The 19,448-nt window shown below is 47.2% G+C and overlaps 1 protein-coding gene across 1 annotated transcript; it reads right to left on the bottom strand.

Annotated features, from left to right (window-relative positions):
• Positions 1–1,926: 1,926 nt before the first annotated feature.
• Positions 1,927–15,865, bottom strand: LOC146176586 (membrane metallo-endopeptidase-like 1). Its single transcript, XM_084581335.1, has 4 exons — positions 15,545–15,865; positions 13,132–13,410; positions 10,384–10,491; positions 1,927–4,002 (listed from the first exon to the last, which is right to left on the bottom strand). The coding sequence occupies exons 1-4, from the start codon at positions 15,863–15,865 to the stop codon at positions 1,927–1,929; spliced, it is 2,784 nt and encodes a 927-aa protein (XP_084437461.1).
• Positions 15,866–19,448: the final 3,583 nt, after the last annotated feature.

Below are 19,448 nucleotides of genomic sequence, written 5' to 3'. Positions count from 1 at the left end.
ACCGGTGGAGTCTCCCCGGCGTTGTATTAAACGCAAACAGCGCGTCCCACTAAACGCGCAATGGGACACATCAAGTTTTATAAAGCGGCATCCAAGCTTACCGCTGAAGTCATCGCTCGGCAGGCCATAAGAGAAAATATATAAAAAAGATAAAAACAGAATACTTTAGTGCGTGTGAAAAACTATCACGTCTATCCCTTAAAGGTGGAGCTTAAGTGCCTTCCTAATTTTTAGGTCTCAAATTGCTTCATGACCGGATGCGACGTCATGATGACGTTAGTTTCAGTTATATGTGACCGAATGTGACGTCATGCTATCCGGTCATGTACGATGACATAACGCGGTAACCCGCGAAATCTCGCGAAGTTGGACACTTCTCGCAGACACACGCATGAACGGACACGCTGGCGATAGATAGATGGATTTATTGAAAGGAAAAGGCCGAGAGGTTGGCCCGAATAATTCAAATATGGCCTGCTACTCTGCACTGGGGAAGGGGAAGGAGAGAAGAAAGAACATGATGGGTGACGATGTGGGAGAAGGCATATGAAATATATACACAGACACAGCAGCTTGCTTTATATCTATAAGCCCTCCGATAATACTGCTGCGCTTTGGTCTTAATGTGATACTCATAAGACAGTTTGAAGAAGTTTACAATATTGTAAACACTGTATGGCGCTTCATTTTCCACCCGGGTGAACGTGCTGCTTCATCTTCATCCTGCTCTTCTTCATCGTCATCGCTAAGTGTGGTTCGCTACAGATTGCGACCAGGGCTTCAGGTCTGCAATAAACCTGATCCGCCAAGCCAGACCTTAATTTTTGGCGGTAGAAACCGCAGCTGCGAGCTGTAACTAACTCTCCGCTACGAGGCGCTGCATTTGTTTAATGGGCTCGACTAGCAGTCACTCTTCCCAGCATAGGTTCCATACCACTGCGCAAATATGACGAAAATTGGTAGACAAATTTGCCGTTCAAGCAATATTGACGGGTACAAGCTATGCCATCAAATTAGAACATTCCAAGCAGGCAACAATCTCTACTAATCACTGAAAAAAAAAAAAAAAAAACGTGACATGCTGGTTGCTTTAACGGAGTATAGCTAGTTTTCATCTGTATTACCTCAGTGATTGTTCACCATCTGTCTACACTGCGATTAAAGACTACGATTAACGGCTAACGTATTGAGTCCTTCGTAGAGGCAAGTCGCTCTGGCTAGACGATAGTAAATATAGGTGCAGAAACCTGTCGATCCATTTTCATAAGGACATTATAGGCAGAAAACAGTCTCTCCTAACTCAAGTTCATAATAGTGCACATAGGGTACAGCAATAAGTGTCGTAAATAAGTTCCGGTTCATAGCGATTCTGATATGTCTATTCCAATGGACGCGGATGGCATGCGCGCTACTTTTCAAAACTTGCGAAATTCAAACCCTTGTATTATTTTGCATTGAACGAACTGTTCAAAACGGATGTAGCAGAGCAATCTCATCACTGTATTTGCGAGTTCAGAAAAACGAGCCCTCTATAGTTACTTTCCCTAATCGTCATTTCAGTATCATTGACTGTGCTTAATGGACAAGAAACATAAGGGCAACAACATCAAAACGGCATTCAGTATAGTTCTAATGTACTATCTGGAATAAACTGGCACGTTACCAGGAGAAGCAAAGCAAACACAATTAAAACATTAAATTGGAACGACACGGTACTAGCTGTTCCGTAGCATGTCGGGAAAGCACTTAGAATAGCAAAAAAAAAAAAAAAAAAACGTTATCAGCCATTACCCTTCTGGGGTATCGAAAGAAAACTAAAGGACTATTGGCGGAAGGTGGCAAGGGATAGAGAACGATGTACCAATAAATAAAATACTTGTACTCGTGAGCCATGGCACATTTTCGGAGGCGTTCATTGTAGATTGATCAGTTAATGAAAAACGAACATTTCTTAGCCGGATTCATGTTGCTGCCGCGAGGACATTTGTAGGCTTCGGCGAAGAAATCTGAATTCCTGGCGATCTTGTTACAATTTGCCGCGCTGGGGTTGCGGTCACCCCTGCTCGCGCAAGTCAAGAAGCACAAGGTCATGAAGAAAACGTGTTCTGCGGGGAGCTTCTCGCCTAGCGACAAGTTTCCGCCGTCCAACCCAAGCTGATACTCTGTGAATGCGGAGTAAGCAACCTCCAGGGCGGGAACTTCGGGGAACGCGCTCGCGGTTTCCGCTCCCTGATGGCACGCTTCTCGTGTAAGGAATTTCGCCAGAGTAGGACTAGACAGTATGGTGCTGTTGACTATGGTCCCATTGACTGTCCACCTGATACCTTCGCTGTCCAGCGCCTTGACCAGCTGCATGGCCATTATGAAGAGGAGGCCACCATATAGCATGGCATTTGTCCCGCTGCTGTAATAGGCCGGAGGGTTGGCCACGCCGAATGCGAGCTTCGCGGCGTTCGAGACATAATCGTAGCTCGCGTATTCCTGGAAGTTGTTACCCAGAAGTAGCATGGCCTCGTCATATTCCTGTGTCCTGTGTATCGCGCTTGCCGCCTGGCGTGTCTTGATCCAATAATGGGCGTATGATTCTTCGTGCAGCGGGAACTGTGCATATATTTTTTCCAGCACATCGTCTTTGAGAAGTTGAGCTGGCGGCCAGAGGGCATTTTTCACAGACATGAGCTTTTCAGTTACAAGCGCTTTGCTTTGATCGTCCATCCAACGCGCACCTTTGACCCTGTTAACGGCAGCAAAGACGAGACTATTGAACCCGGTGTTGATGATTTCGCGGTCTCGTTCCGCAAACCGCGTGTAATAAGCGAGGCCAAGTACGAGCGCTTGAAACGACGTTTCTACGTGGTGTGCACAGTAGACTGGAAGGAACAGTTTAGCCTTTTCAGCGCTGCCGTAGTAGCGAACGAGGACGGAGTAGTCAGCCACAATACTGAAGTGCTGCACAATGAGCCATTGTAGGTGTTTTTTTAGTTGTACCGCGTTGTACTTAGCCATAATTTTACCTAGTGTTTGGAGAATAGACACGTCGGTAACAACAATCTCATCTCGGAGGCTTAGTCTTGGCTGGAGGGAGAGACCAAACTGGAAGCTGAGGACCCACTCGTTCGCAGATACATTTGATACGTAGGAACTAATATTGTTGAAGGAGAACAAGGCTGGCCTCTTTCTGGTCGACGTGGCCACATTGTAAAGACTTTCGATTATGTCTCCTTCCATTTTACGGATCTCTTCGATTTCCTCTTGGTTGAATGAAGGCCGAGTCGCGCTGTCAGGGTAGAAGTAGGCGAGGAACTGTTCCCAGTACACTTTGTAAGCCTGGACTACTGCGATGTGATGTTTCCTTAGCGTTGCCAGGTAACGTCCTGGACGGACAAAAACGCGACGTATTCCGGATGATGATGGATGAAATACGTTTACCGTTATCCAGAACGACCACTGCCACTTGTAACTGAGGGATACGACCATTCCCAGTGGTGTCAGGTTTTCTGCCGGTGTCTTCGGCCAGTGCACGCCGTACAACCTGAATATGTTGCGGAGCCAGGTGAACTGCGAAGCGTTCTTAGGGAAGTTGTTCACGCACGTTTCGTACATGGCCAGCGGCTTCTTACCGGCGGGCAGCACGAGCGAGCCCCTGGACAGGGTGTCCTCAAAGAGGTCGTACCAGGTGAACCGCAAGTCATCCATGGCCGTCGAGGCCAGGTCACGGTGGTCTTTTGAGGCCTCCCACGCTGAACAGACGAACGCCGCGTAGTCTTCGCATGGATCGAGCTGCCGGTTGAGGTTGTTGGTGAGAATGAACGCGTGTCGACTGCAGTCCAGGGTGATGCAGAACTTCTCGCCGACCGCCTTGTGCCTGGAAAAGACAGCCAGTAGGATGATCAAGGAGCAGAAGAGGAGGCCAATTCCGACGCACAAAAACGGGGCCGTGAAGTCCACCCTGGACAAGCTTCGATTTGATCGCTGCAAGGATGACCGATCTGGAGGCAGCACCTGCAGCATAGAAAGATCTTATTTTCAAGTATGACCGAAAATAAACCGTTAAAGTTAACTTTCTCATAGCTGAATTATAATATGTTCACTAAAGGACAGATCGGACGACAAAAAATAGTAAGAAATTTGACCATTTCTCTATGAAATTCGAAGCAAACATTGACTATTTGAAGCCCGTTTTGTAAGTCCAGAAATATCAATTTGACCAGCAAAACCGCGAAACTTTCTTGCCTAAATTAGCGAAGCACCTTACCACATGGGACGACCGGGAGATCCTGCTACACCTTGAGAACGCGGTCCGGAACAAGACCACCACGGTTGAAAACAGCGGATTCTTGAGACATGGCTAATGGAATAAAGGACGACATTTCATGTCTCAAGAGTGCGCTATTTTTTACCCAACATGACGTAACTTCTAGCCCGTTCTTCCACCTTAGCAAGACCGCCACGGATCGGGCTACCGACATCATGGGTTGCACGAACATGAATATTTGAATGAAATGGGGCATTATGGTGGCCCAAAGGCCTGCTTGCCCCAAATTCCCTTTTCAGAAGTTTACAATTTAACTATATAGAGATGCTGTAGATGCCACTACGTTACGTCAAACCCCAGGAGTTGCCTCAGTAGCAAGCAACTTGCGCGTATCTTGCGCTCAGTTTTGTCTACGTATTAAAAAAAAAAAGCATCGAATTTTCTCGCGTTGCAGGGCTTTCGAAAATGATTTTTATTCATTTTGAAAACCGATTCGGCATCGTCTTATTCACGGCTTCGAATATTTGGACTAGCCATCTATATGCAGAAATTAAAAGGTTAACTGACAGGCTTTAAATTATTACTCTAATAATTGGACAATTTGTGCAGCCCCCTCCTCACCACGTGCTTTCCTAGGAAGGCCAACCATTCCGGAGCATCCACTCGATAGAAAACGATCGCAGCGCTATAGGTAGGGGAACACATCAGGTTTGTTCTTCAAGCTTCTATGTATGTCCACAAAACTCAAAGAACTGCAATGTATATAGGCTGCTAGGCTGAGGAACTGGTGTACTTTCCGCACTCAGCCTCTCCCTAGATTTTGTGGTCGCGCTGTCAACTTTTTTTTGCGTTCGATGCACTCGGTGTCGGAACCTCCAGCTGCCTCACTCCTTACGCCAAATGCCCACAGTGATTTCATCATCAGCCGGACTATACCCAATGAAGGACGAAGGTCTCTCCCATTTTTCTCCAATTAACCCGGTCTTGTGCTAGCTGCATGCACTTGACCCCTGCGAATTACTCAATCTCATCCGCCCATCTAATTTTCTGCCGCCCCCTGCTATGCTTACCTTCCGTTGGAATCCAGAGAGACCATCTTAGAGACCATCTGTTGTTCTCTCTTCAAACTACGTGTCCTATTAATGCCCATTTCTTCTTAATTTCGACTAGAATATCAGTAACTTGAGTTATTTCTCTGACCCACTCTGCACGCTTGCTATCTCTTAACGTTACACCTACCATTTTCCGTTCCATGGCTCTCTGCGTTGTCCTCAACTCAAGTAGAACCCTTTTCGTTAACCTCCACGTTCCAGCTCCATAGGTCAGTACCGATAGGATGCAACTGTTATACATATTTCTCTTGAGTGATACCGATAAGCTGCTAGTCATAATGATTGAGTACTTTCCAAATAAGCTCCATTCCAATCTTATTCCCCTAGTTATTTCACTTTTGTGGTCCCGATCTGCGGTCACTACGTGTCCTAAGGAGACATATTCGCCTACCACTTCCAACGCTTCGCTACCTATTTTAAACTGCTGTTCCTTTCCCAGGAAATTCACCATTACCTTAGCCTTCTGCATATTAATATTTAGGCCTACCTTTCTGCTTCTTCTGTCTAGATCATTTATTATTAGTTGCAGGTGGTCCCCAGAGGTACCTAAAGGTCCACTGAAAGGGGTCACAAAGAAGGGTAAACAACGCCATAGCACTGATAGTTATTGAACCACCCATCATTCTCCCGCAAAAATTTTCGATCTAGCTTCTGCAACACCAGAGATATCGGCGATTAAAAATGACCCTTCCAATTTTCCCTCTCAACTCGTACGCCGAAGGGAGCCATAAAAAAACAAAGAATACAAGCAAGTTCAAAGCTCCGCCCAGACATACGTCACTTCGACGAACTTCCGGTTGCCGCGCGCTCGCTCGCTGGCGTACTCGCGCCAACCCGTCATCGCTTGCACACGCCTGAGGAGTTCGCCAGTTCGCGCAGCGACGGTTAGTGTAACCGCGAACCCGTGGTTATTCTATGTTACACGGCGGACTAAACCATGGTTGCACCACTAATCGCGGTTACCGCAAACCGAGCTTGACGACCTCGGTTTGCGTCGTTAACCGAGGTTATGACGGCGTCTGTTGACGGAAGCTACTCGTCGGCGCCCGAGTGCGCGAAACGTACGAGCGGGTCTGCTTCACAAAGTTATTCATTTGCCCGCTGTATCACGTTTAAAGATCGATGTATAGATTATGGCGCCGCCCGACGTCTTCGATTACGGCCGACAGCGCAGCGACTGCGTACTGAAGCCTTGTCGTGCCTACAGTATCGTTTGCACGTCTTACGTTGCTGAGCAGAATGCCAAAAAATACGCGGCCTTTGCTATGAAAGTACACGAGTTTGCAACGCTTGCAGCACGGGATGCCGCGAGCAGGCTGAGGTACGTTACACAATTACCGCGGGGGTGGAACGTGCGAGCGCGGCGAACGCCGGCGCCGTGCGTGACCGTCCCTAGTCGTCGCTAGGCCTATTGTTTCGCTTCGAAGCCGCGGCGGTCGACGCTTTGGAACATGATCAACGCTGTCGTAAATCGTCTACTTATGAAACTGCCTTATAGTGATTCCTATCCTGCCATAGTAAAATAATTATAGGATTAACTCTGCCTATGCATTAATCGCAGAGCTAGTACGAGCAGATCGGATCAGCCGAAATGCACCAGCGGCAGCTGGCTTGAGCAGAAACTAGCTTGTATCACGGCTATCGCTCTTACCAGCAATTTGCTGCTGGTCAGCGATCCTCACGAGGGCTTCATACTTGATATTCGGCTCAATATTCCAGACGCCAACAAATTTTAGCACGCTTTATTTCGGACATCGGTGCTAACGATCCACCGTGTGGTTCGCGAACGGTATGCGGGAGGAGGGGCCACAGCGGCGATGTTTACGGCGGTCAAGGAGGTGCTGCCATCATGCGGTGCTTGACCGTGCTGTTGACGCCTCGTCGGACGACACTCCGATACTCCTGAAACCACGTTATATAAGATATTTGTAAATGCAGCTTCGTTCTGCCGATCCCTGCGTCGCTTCGGTTGTTGCACTTAGTGGGCAATGGCCACCTAACCGATAAGGGCGGCGAGCTGTAACAGCCCGCACAGAGTTCGAGCAGCGCACGAGCAGACGGCTTTCGCAGCTACCGGAAGTGTGTTCGTGACGTCATGGTTGCAGTGACCGCAGCGAATGGCAGCTTCTAGCAAGCCTTGCCAGTCAACCGACCCGTGACGTCACGGGATTAGGAAATAGTTCCATGTGACACCGCCAAGCGACATTTCCTCTGCCCGCGAATTTCAAAAAACGCTGTTTTTAAACATTAATAATAAATTGCTGGCTTTGTTCCAAGGAGTTATACTTTGCGTTAATGCTCAAAAGGATGTGTTCTACACACTGAACACGTTTATCAGTGGTTTCTGGGGGGTCGTTTTCGTGGACCTTTAACGAGGCAGTGTCATCAGCGAATCGCATATTACTGAGATATTCTCCCTCAACCCTCATGCCGAACTGCTCCCATTCCATGCCTTTCAATACACTCTCTAAGCAAGCTGTAAATACCACTGTGGAGATCGTGTCTCCTTGCCTAACACGATTTCTTAATTTGAATTTTATCACTTTCTTTATGCAGAGCTATGGTTGTTGTGCAGCCACTGTAGATACCTTCCAGTACTTTCACATATGGCTCACCTAAACCCTGATCTCGCAATGCCTGCATAGCCGCTGAGATTTCGACGGAGTCAAATGCTTTCTCGTAGTCAATGAATGCTATGTATAAGGGCTGGTTATATTCCGAGCACGTTTCTATCCCCTGGTCCTTTGGGTGATTAAAGTCCAAGGTTGTCCTAATCCTATTAGCGATTACTTTAGTAAATACCCTGTACGTAACTTATTGTAAGCTGATTGGTCTGTAATTTTTTCGATTCTTTAGCATCCCCTTTCTCATGAATTAAGATAACGTTAGCGTTATTCCATAATTCCGGTAATTTTCTATCACCTGGTTTATAGTGCGGATATGATCAATGGTAGAGTTCCCTTTGCGAAGTCCTGCTTTATCCTTTGATTGATTAAAGTCCAAGGTTGTCCTAATCCTATTAGCGATTACTTTAGTAAATACCCTGTACGTAACTTATTGTAAGCTGATTGGTCTGCAATTTGTTCGATTCTTTAGCATCCCCTTTCTTATGAATTAAGATAACGTTAGCGTTATTCCATAATTCCGGTACTTTTGATGTCATCAGGCATTGCGTATACAGGGTGGCCAATTTCTTAGCATGATATCGCCTTCTATCAATAATTTTTTAGTCACCTGATCCTCTCCAGCTGCTTTCCGCCTTTTCATAGCTTCTAAGGTTTTCTTAAACTCATCTTTCGTTACTTTAGGAATGTCTGATTGCTCTTCATTACACCAATTTCATTATTGTCCTGTGTACTATGGCTACTGTAGAGGTCCGTATAGAACTTCTCAGCTACCGTATTACCTTGTCCATGTGAGTAATGACATTGCCCACCGTGTCCCACAGTGCATACATCAGATTTTTGCCTATGCTTATTTTCGTGATCACCGCTTTCAGGCTACGACCGTTCTTTAGAGCATGCTCAATTTCCCCCAAGTCCTCTCTAGCAATTCTAACACCAACTTTTACCACGCACTCAATACTGATATTTCTGAAATTATTGTTCATTGCCTCTAAGCGGAGGTCGTCTTCCTCGGTCAGCACCGAGTATATATTCTGCAGCGACAGCCTAAATTCGTTTACTTCTCCCCTTACCGCTAATTCATTGATCTTCTTCCTCACTAATCTGTTTCGTTCTCATCCTGTGGTCACTTCATTCCACCTTTCTGATTATATCTACATCATGCATAATGTCCGGGTTAGAACAGAGCATGAAATCAATTTCATTTTAGTCTTCCCGCTAGGGCTTTTCAGGGTCCATTTCCGGTTCTTCAGTTTGCTGAAGAAGGTATTTATGATTTTAAGTTAGTGGGTTCAGCAAACTTATCTAGTAACACTTCCCCTCCCCCCCTGCTATTTCTTCATCATCATCATCAGCCTGATTATACCCATTGCAGGGCGAAGGCCTCTCCCATATTTCTCCACTTAACCCGGTTCTGTGCTAGCTGCATCCACTTGACCCCCGCGAACTTCTTAACCTCATCCACCCACCTAACTTTCTGCCGCCCCCTGCTACGCTTTCCTTCCCTTGGAATCCAGTTTGTTACCCTAAGCGACCATCGGTTATCCTCTCTTCGCACTACATGTCCTGCCCATGTCCATTTCTTCTTCTTAATTTCCACTAGAATGTCGGTAACGAGTTATTTCTCTGACCCACTCTGCACGCTTCCTATCTCTTAATGTTACCTCTACCATTTTTCGTTCCAATGCCCTCTGGATTGTCCTCAACTTAAGCAGAACTCTCTTGGCTAGCCTCCACGTTTCAGCCCCATCCAATGCCATTGTTTCCCGCTGCGTGGTATACAGCTTGCTTTATACCTACCATGGCATTGAAGTCGCCCATCAGCACAGTATAATGTGTTTTTACTTTCCCCATTGCCAATTTTACATCTTCATAGAAGATTTCTACTGCCTGGTCATCATGGCTACATGTAGGTGCGTGTGCTTGTACAACCTTAAGCTTATACCGTTTATTTACCTTAATTATGATGCCGGTTGCAGTCTCATCAATGCTATAGAATTCATCTATATTACCAGCTATATCGTTGTCGATAAGGAAACCTCCCAGTTTTCGTCTCTCCGGTAAACCTCGATAACACAGTACATGCCCGTCCTTCAATACAGGTTTTGTAGGACTAATCATGGGAGGTTGTGACCAATTACTACACCAGGGTGGCTAACTCCTGTTCTGGTGAGGGAGTACCTTGCCAGAGGTGTTTACTGGCATACGTCGCACCTCAACCTGCTTATGCTATTCCATCTGCACGAGAAATGTTTTTTAATCCGGTGGAGAATTGCGGGGCACCGCACCGGGATTCGAACCACGGTCCACTTGCATGCGAGGCGGATGCTCTACCTCTACGCCACCATGGTGATTTACGTAATGACAAAAGGTGTGTACGCAGAGCACTCACTATGGTCTCGAGGTCTGTCATCGTCTTGGTCAGTTCCGCTGCCTTCCACGTCTTGATGGCCGTTACAGACTTTTTCCGTGACACGTAGTCCAAGCGACTAGGTTTGCTCTGCAAGGTGAGATTTATTTGCTATCACACTGACCTGCGAATCCCAGTAGCTGCAATATGAAACAGATGCTCAAGAGAAAGAACAGAAGCATTTTTATCCAGTCATAACTATACGCCCTGATTCTGAGCCAGCCTTGTATACGCATAACAGAAAATAGGTGACCGATTACAATTACTGCATCTGCAATGCATCTATTGTGCATCTGTTAGAGTTCCACAAAAAAGATCTTAAGAACAGTGATCGATTACAAGTGCACTACTTTTCTTTAAGCTTTATTGACATACTACTAACTCGCTAAGACTGTAATGAATTAGAGTGGCCTGCTTGATATCTTTAAACAGTTGTTAATTTTCGGCAGGAGTTGTTTTTCGAAGTTGCCGCTGATTTTGCAGCATTTTCTCGAGACGACAGCAGCCGCAACACTGAAAACGTGTTTAACGTAAACGCTAGACTAGTGAGCGGTGTTCGCACTAAGTTTGTGCACAAGCTCATAGTTGCGAAATACACTTCGATGATATAGTTTCGAAGTCCTCTATGAAATGCTGCGCTTCGATGTCGGACAGTGAGGACGCGCTACATGTAAAGCCGATGGAGAGCTGAAAAAGGATTATCTCTAGGTGTTTACGTGGCATAGAGTTTCTTACCCTTACCTAGAGGGAAAGCTGTGCTGCCGTCTATGGGAGTTTACATGGAGTTTCCAGACGGCCAGTTCAGCCACCATGGGCGCTCAAAGCATCATGGGCCGGTGAGCTACCGAGTGCAGAACTACAACTTTTGGCCAAAACTAATGCAAAGATAAACGTTGTTCTACCATAAATAATGTCCTAACATTGAATATTGCGACTATAAATTGCAAAGAGAGAGAGAAACAGCATGTCAGTGTGATATTTATCCAATATAAGCGAGAGCTCTTTCTCCTATTGGCTTAGTTTTGAGCAGCACAAATACCGATATTCCGCACTTAATAGGCAAAGTTTGAAATAAAAAAACGTTATGAAAATATTTATGGTCGCGCAATCACTTAAGGAAGTTTTTAGTGGCATTTCGGGAAACAGAAACCATTTATTGGAGACGTCTGCTTTTGCGCCTTCGCTACTATGGCTTTCGCAATATATGTACGCACCTTCAGATGATGATGATGACGAAAAAGAAGCATCGCCGTAACGCCACTCCACGTACCCAAGAAAAACCGACTGTTCCGCAACAAGAAGCACACCGGCCCATGATTCTTAGCGCGCCCATGGTGGCTGAAGTGCAGCGCCCTGATCAGTTTTCCCTCTAGTTAGTGTGAGGAACTCTATGTTACGTGGGAGCAACAGATGTGTCATCTGCTGTGGAACCAAAACAGGGTCGGTTTAATTCTTTCTTGTTTGAGCACCAAGAACAAAGACCACGAAAAGCGCAACACACCAGTACAGCATGCGCACCGTCGTGGGCAGCATGACCAATGCAATCACATTGTCACGGAGGTGTCGTCCCTGTAGCATTTTGGCTAAGTAGTACTTGATGGTCGGTAGTAAAGTACACAAAAAAAATGAACTCCCTGAAACGTTACCGTTTGAAGAAATAAAATTGATAACAAAATTACACAGAAGTGTAAATAATTGCCAGTTATTAATTACATATAACTCTGCTCTCAGCGACGTCGCAGGAAACCACCTGGAGTCCGCTACTACGTACCAGGGGATAAGAAATCAATTTCTGCAATCTAGACTTCTTGGCCGCTGCCAAAAATTTCAGAATCTTTAAGGAATCTTACAATATGTTTGCTTGGTAGCGCTAATCTTTTTGAGAAAAATTGAGCTGGTGAAAGCCACCGATGTATTTTGGAACATTGTATAGTGGCTCATTATCATCCTAATCACCACGATCGTAGTCCTAGCTGAGTACTTGGAGTACCAAAAGCTTCTCCCATTGAATACTTATCACATTTTCATTTGCCCTAGAATATGTCAACTGGTCATTCTATCAGACCAATTATGGTTTTGTTTGCACCTATCCAACATGTTGCTTTTACATCTTCCGGTTGTCAGCTCTGCGTAATCAGTGCCATGTCTGTCTAGTATACTGCCGATTGTATTGCGACAGAAACGGATGAAAATGCCGTAAACAAAACAGAACAAAACCAGAAGCTTATTCTTTGTAACAAATTACACATCTTAACCGCAGCATTACTGCAGGCACGAAAAGAGACTGCCAGCATTCAAACTCCTAAAGCTGATACATCACATATTGTAATTCCCACGCTGTTGTTAGCTCGCATTTGCTTTCTAACAAGCAATCGCTAATTATACTGTCCTGATTACTCCTAACCATTTTCTTAGACAATGTTACGGCTCATTTTATCTGAGCTCTTGAGAATTTCTTGAAGGACCTATCTGTAAACTTGCTTCACACACACAAAAAAAATGCTGTAAATGATACTGCAGTGAAATGCCCACTATCCCGTTCTTGCTAGCCGGTTATTTGTTCTCGCACGGCCGCTCAATGGAGGGAGTGCGCCTCCATTAAGCGGCCGCGGTTCTCGTATGGCCTGCTGCATAGTGAATGCATAGTACTGATAGATGGATATCTGTTCGATCTTTGCTACGAGTATGCTGGGAGTAGCCAGGTTGCGCCTTTTCGAGCAAAAAATTCACCGCATTCACCTCGGATGGATGACCAGTAGTATTGTTGGCCAGAAGGTCCTCGTGAGATGCTAATGGCTGACCTGGTGCCTCCTTCGTAAAAATAGGATTATTGGACGCCATCTGCCCTCCGTCCGTGATACCCTTGATGCTGGGCTCCGGAACTCCTCCTTCTGGTGCTTCCTCGTGCTGCTCCTGGGTGGCGCCATCTACGCTGCTCTTTGTCAGGGCGCTGGAGGCGGCAGCGTTAGTGGCTACGAAACTATCACGAGCTTCGACGTCAACTTTGGACTGCTCAAGTGGGCCGGGAAGCTGCACCCAAGCACTGTCATCCGCCTTGGTGGCCCGTTGCATTCGTCCATGCCGCTTCTCTCCTTTCCACCATATTCCACTTTTTTTGGATATCGCCACCTGTTGTAACGGTAGCACATATTATACTTGATAGAATGACAAGATAGCCAAAGGGAGCTTGATATAATGACAACATAGCCAAAATGAACATAAGAAGCCATCATAAAAAGAACATATTTTGATAAAGTAAGAAGAAGAGGAGCTGCCGGCTACAAAGCTCCAAGTGGGTTTTGGTCAACTAAGTGGAGCTTATAAAGGATAAGGAAATATGTTCGTATGTTTTCCACCAAGGTGATGGAGTTCCCGAGCTCAATCCCGACTGCAGGTGGCTGCGTTTCGATGGAGACGAAACGAAATGGCGTCCGTGTGCTGTGCGATGTCAGCGCACGTTAAAATCCCCAGGTGGTCGAAATTACTCCGCAGCCCTCCACTACGGCTCTCCTTTCTCTCTTTTCACTCTCACTCCCACCTTCACCCCCTTCCCTCACGGCGCGGTTCAGGTGTCCACAGAGCAAGTGTGACATACTGCGCCTTTCCCTTCCTGTAAACCAATTATTATTATTATTATTATTATTATTATTATTATTATTATTATTATTATTATTATTATTATTATTATTATTATTACTCCTAATTCCTCCACTACGACTCTTTTCTTTCTTTCCACTTTTGCTCTCAACTACTTCTCTTCCCCTACGGCGTGGTTCAGGTGGCCACAGAAAGAAGTTTGACTGATACTGCGCCTTTCCTCTTCCTGTGAACCAATTATTATTATTATATTCCACCAAGGGAGCTCTATTAAAGACTTTCCTTGAAAACCTTTTCAATTTAAATGTTCTAAGCAGCACACTTTTTTTTTAATTGGTTAACAGGAAGGGAAGGACACTGTACCTGCTACACTTGCTTTTGAGGACGCCTGAGCCGAGCCGTGAGGGAAGGGAAGGAGGGAGTGAAAGTGGAAAGACAAAGGAGTCGTAGTGGAGGGCTTCGCAGTAATTTCGACCACCTGCGGATCTTTAACATGCACTGACTTCGCAGTACACGGAGGCCTCTTAGTTTTGACGCTATCGAAACGATGTCGCCGGCAATCGGGTTCGAACCCGGGTACGCTGGCGCAGTAGTTGGGCATCATAGCCACTGCGCCACCGCGGCGGGGAGCAGCACATCCTAAGCTCAGTTCTCCCTTTTACTCCGAAAGTAAATTTAGCCACTTCCCGCAGCAGTCCGAAGGTGTCCTTCCTCCATTTTGAATTGCTCCACTAGATTTTAGGGGTTTACTGTGTATGCGCCCCGCCGGGGCGGTGCAGTGATAAGGTGAGAAGACGCCCGACTACTGTGCCGGAGTTCCTGGGTTCGAACCCGACCAAGGCGGCTGCATTTCGATTGAGGCGAAACGAAGTTGCGTCCGTGTGCTCTGCGATGTCAGCGCACGTTATAAAGATCCCCAGGTGATCAAAATTACTCCGTAGACCTCCACTACGACTCCCCTTTCACTCTGTCCCCTTTCACTCCCCCCTTCCTTTACGGCGCGGGTCAGGTGTCCACAGAGCAAGTGTGACAGATACTGCGAATTTCCCTTCCTGTGAACCAATTATTAGTGTGTCCTTTATCCAAGAGTTATTTCAGTGTTCAGTCTTCAGTCCTCTCCGCTGCTGCCCCCACGCAAAAAAATGCTTGCTAGTTTTCCTCACCAATACTGGCATGTTTTGAAGATATAGTTAACGCCGATTACTCCGAGGCTTCTAACAATGCATCTCCGTTTTTCATCTAGCCGAAAGAGAACTTCGGCAAGTAGGGTAAAGGTGGCCCGCAAGGCTGAACAGACGCAGCCACCAGTCCCAGAACTAGTCCTTATCTTGCTTTGGGTAGCTTTTCTCCGCCTGTTTAGAAGACTGATTCGTAGCTGATTGTTCATTTCAAATGTATTGCACTAGCCGAAGCCTTACCCCTGTCGCATGTCACAAGAGACAAGTTTTCAAGAGTGCTGTTATCATGGTCTGCTGACTCCATAGATCAAGCTAACAAGCCCAGTTACCGCAGAGAAAATCAATGCCGCCTTTTCTTGAGCACGTACATTTGTTATATCTGGCTGATCCGTTGCTCCTGGCAATGTCACACCAAGCGGGGCTGGTGCACTGTGTCCCCGAGGTGGTTGCTGTACAGCAACATGCTCGAGCTCCTTCTGGGCTCTGTTGGTGGTCGCCTCCGCTTGGCGTTTGAGGCGGACTTCACATCCCGCTGCAGTTGCACTGCTGTTCGGAGGGTCGGTTGCACCAGTAGCCGCGTTGGCGTCCAAAGGTCTAGAGCCCAGTGCTGTAAGCGTTGAAGGGGCACACGCGCTGTATTCATGGTGGTAGTGCTTTCCGTGGCCGTGCTTGCCGCTGTGTTTGGGCATGTTGACCTGAAAAGAACACAACACCTGGATGACTAATTAACTTGGTAAAGTAAAAGGTTACGTAATTGTGTGTATTTTCACAGTGTCGTTAGAACAGCGTCAACAAAGAGTCGGAGGTAGGTCGCCGCCGCATGCGGCCGGGGCTAGCATATGCCACCGAGTTTTTATCTGTTGTAGGCCGTCGTTGCACCCGCCACCGCTTTGGTGATGGACGATGGCTGTAGTTGCGGCGCACGTCTTTCTTTCCCTCTTTCTTTTCTTCTCTACTTTCTATCTTCTGTCCGCACGAGGCAGCGGAGGTGACTCAGCTACAGATCTAGTAGCAGGCCCGTGCATTTTCTTTTCCTTCTTCCTACAGCCACAAGAACAACAAAGAGTCGCTGCAGCTTTGCGTGTGCCCGATTCGCAAATGTCTAGGCCTATGGGTTTCCTGTATAGGACTCTGCCAGCAGGCACCCTTCTAGGTCCAGGGCTAGGTCGCTCAGACCCGCGAGACACAATGTTGATCAGACGTATAAATACAGCCCGCAAGTAAACTCGTTCGCATTAGGGTTTGTAAGCCACTATACTTTTTTAGCCCATTTATAGGTGGCACCACAGCCCCGAATGCTTGGCTGGCACGCTACCCGGAATCCATAGGCCTAACGTCCCGCATGGCCTCTATTCTGCACAGCCTTTAGTATCTACACGTCTGAGACAATTACGCGCCCGACTGCCGGCGAGCTCACCCAAGGTTTCTTCAAGCAGAGGCAGAAGGGGCTTCTCGTCCGTGTACCTGGAGAAAGCGAAGATGCTGTCGCAGAGAACCGAGGAGAGACGTCGCGTGGAGTTGGCAGCTTCGTTCTTCTTCGCTCAGCTCGCGGAACGCGTGCGCGAGCAGCTCCTATCTACTTCTGCTTTTTCACTTTGGCTATGGTATTTTCCCGAGCATCATGGCGCTGTAGGCAAGTCAAAAAGCTCGTTCAGAGAAACCGCATGTTTGATTCTTCCTAAAAGTAATATGTAAGAAACATACGAAACATTTAGTCGCTGATGAAGCAAGGAATTTTTCCCATTACTTTGAGGTGTACTTCGAGAGTTGACGACCAGTTTAGTAACAGTACAATGTCTAGAATGCACAAGCTAGTGTGCCGGCTGCGAGCACAAAGGTACTTTAGCAAAGGAAGAACATTGAGCAAAGGTTCATTCATTCATAAACCTTTATTCATGAGGATGACCTGAGGCCTGAAAGGAAGGGGATGGGTTAGGTGAGGTTGATGGCGTCAGACGCCGATATGAAGTCTAGCAGGGCACTAAGCTTGCGCTTGGCGTTGGTATTGGGGGCTGTCCAGTCTTCATAGGTCTGAATGTGGTGAGCAGATTTGTAGCGGGCGCGAAGGCCAGCCGTACCAGGACAGGTCCAGATCAAGTGATGCAGGTCAACGGAGTCACCAGGGCAGCGGATCTTTGTTCGGTGCCATTGACTCAGGATGTCCGGTGTATTGGGGGCTGTCCAGTCTTCGTAGGTCTGAATGTGGTGAGCAGATGTGTAGCGGGCGCGGAGGCCAGCCAGGACAGGTCCAGATTAAGTGATGCAGGTCAACGGAGTCAGCAGGGCAGTTGGGGCAGCGGATCTTGGTTCGGTGCCATTGACTCGGGATGTCCGGTGTGTACGCTGCACCTGCTCGCGCCTTGTGAGTTATAACTTGGGTAGGACGAGAGAGGCCGGAAGGGATCGGAGGAGTAATATCGGGGACAAGGTCCCGCAACAAACCCCTCCGCTCATGTTTAAGCCACGTAATGACAGAGTCCGGTATGATGGAGACGGGAGAACAGTAATGGGGGTCAGAGTTGGACGGGCCCACATCAAGGCTATGCCAGTATTCTTCCTTTAGCTGAGCGCCAGCGGCCTCGTGGGCCGTTCTGTTCCCGGTTCCTTGTGCGTGATGTCTAGGTGTTCAATGAATTCGTACCGAGACGTATGAGATCTCTCGCAGGTAGCGGCAGCGCTGTTTGATGCGGCGTTGTACTGAGGTCTTGTAAGAACGGGCTTGCAAGGTTTTTATAGCCTCTTGACTGTCGGTGTAGATGTGGATGAAACAATCTGTTCCTTTGGTGCAGTGTCGAAGGGCCTCGTCTATGGCTGTTAACTCGAGTTCAGTTGCGGACCAGTACCTGCGACCACTGTGGCTAGTAGCATTCAACTGTGATCCCTCCTGGTAGTAAGCGGTGGTTGCAAACGTGATGCCGGAGTCATAGTCATGATATAGGGCGGCGTTGGTATAAATGCGGAGACCGATGTGCTGGTCTTGTGTACCATGTTATGTGGCGTTGTCGGTGATCTCTTCCTGGCCCTTTGGTGTTGGTTGGAAGGTGTTTTGGATCCGTTACGAATGTTTCTGTCCATGGTGCTGTAAGGTGGTCCAATATGGGCAAGTGAAGGTTTGATTCGTCAAAGATTCGAGTGAGGAGGCGATGACCGTTTGGTGTGTGACGCAGGCGAGTTTCATGATTGGCGATGCGTAGCAATAAGTGCATCCACTGGTGGGAGTTGAGCGAATCTGTGAAGCTCCGTGATGCGCGTGTGTACCGGTAGACCAGTTATAACCCTCAAGGCAGAGTTATAAAGTAAGCCAAGTGTCTTGTAATTGGCTGCGGTCAAGTCAAAGTAAGGGGCACCGTAGCGGAGCTTAGCGAGAAGAATAGCGACGGTGAGGCGACGCGCTACCTCCGTCCCTGTGCCCCCACTCTTGCTGCTGAGCCGTTTAAGTGGAGCGTTGGCTTTCATTGAGATTTTAGCTGTTGGATCCAATCCTTAGCAGTACTATATGTTGATTGATGGGAACGCCAAATATCTGGAGATGATCTTCCGGGGGTTGTTCGATGCTTTTGGCAGCCGAAGTGAAGGTTGGCGTCCACGCCGCTAGGCGGTGGATGTATGATCAGAAATTTAGTTTTTTTCCGGGGATGGACGCATGCCTCTAGAATGAAGTTCAATGTCGATTGTATCTAGTGCTAGTTGCAGCGTCTCCGTTTGTTCTCGAGCCGTATTACGGTACGTGGTCCAGAGCGTGGTGTCGTCCGCGTGTATTGTGAACCATAAGCCATCGATTTTGTGTAGTTGCCACGCGATTTTCGTCATGACGATGGTGGCACCAATAGAATTGACTGCCGATGACTACCGCGTAGGGGCGCTGCTGACTAGGAGCGCAATAAGTCCTCCGTGTGAATGCACTCATACGATCGTCAAAGCCGATGGAAAAAATTCGTGTGTTTCTCTGGTTGTCATTTAATAGTGACGCTTGTGCTAAGCCTAATTTATAGCCAGGAGTATAGTGTTGTCCGTTGTGAAATGTATCGATCCGGTCTCTGGGTGGATTATATTGCTTAACCGGCATATCGGTTTTTGTGCTGTTGATAGGATGAAATTTTGAGTTTAACTGAGTGCCAGCTGCATCTCTAAGGGCAGGTTTCTAGGGAAATTGAATCCAGGGAAGATTACGAGAAGCTTTTGTGTCCGCTCACGGCTTAGGCCACTATCACACGATGCCTCTTGTACACGGTGCTGACCTATGTCGCCAGCATGACACCTTTGTAGGCACGG

The sequence above is a fragment of the Amblyomma maculatum genome, chromosome 10 (genome assembly GCF_055883805.1).
Source record: "Amblyomma maculatum isolate TAMU_Amacu chromosome 10, ASM5588380v1, whole genome shotgun sequence".
Classification (NCBI taxonomy): Eukaryota; Metazoa; Arthropoda; class Arachnida; order Ixodida; family Ixodidae; genus Amblyomma; species Amblyomma maculatum.
Note: the sequence above shows the minus strand (reverse complement) of the source record. Positions and strands in the feature narration are given on the sequence as shown.

Coding starts and splice junctions, on each gene's coding strand:
- LOC146176586 (XM_084581335.1), bottom strand. CDS start 15,865: ATGCCCAAACACAGCGGCAAGCACGGCCACGGAAAGCACTACCACCAT. Junction 13,411..15,544: donor ATCAGCCAGATATAACAAAT/GTACGTGCTCAA, acceptor CCACTTGAGCAG/TCCAAAGTTGACGTCGAAGC. Junction 4,003..10,383: donor TGACAGACCTCGAGACCATA/GTGAGTGCTCTG, acceptor TCTATGCTGCAG/GTGCTGCCTCCAGATCGGTC.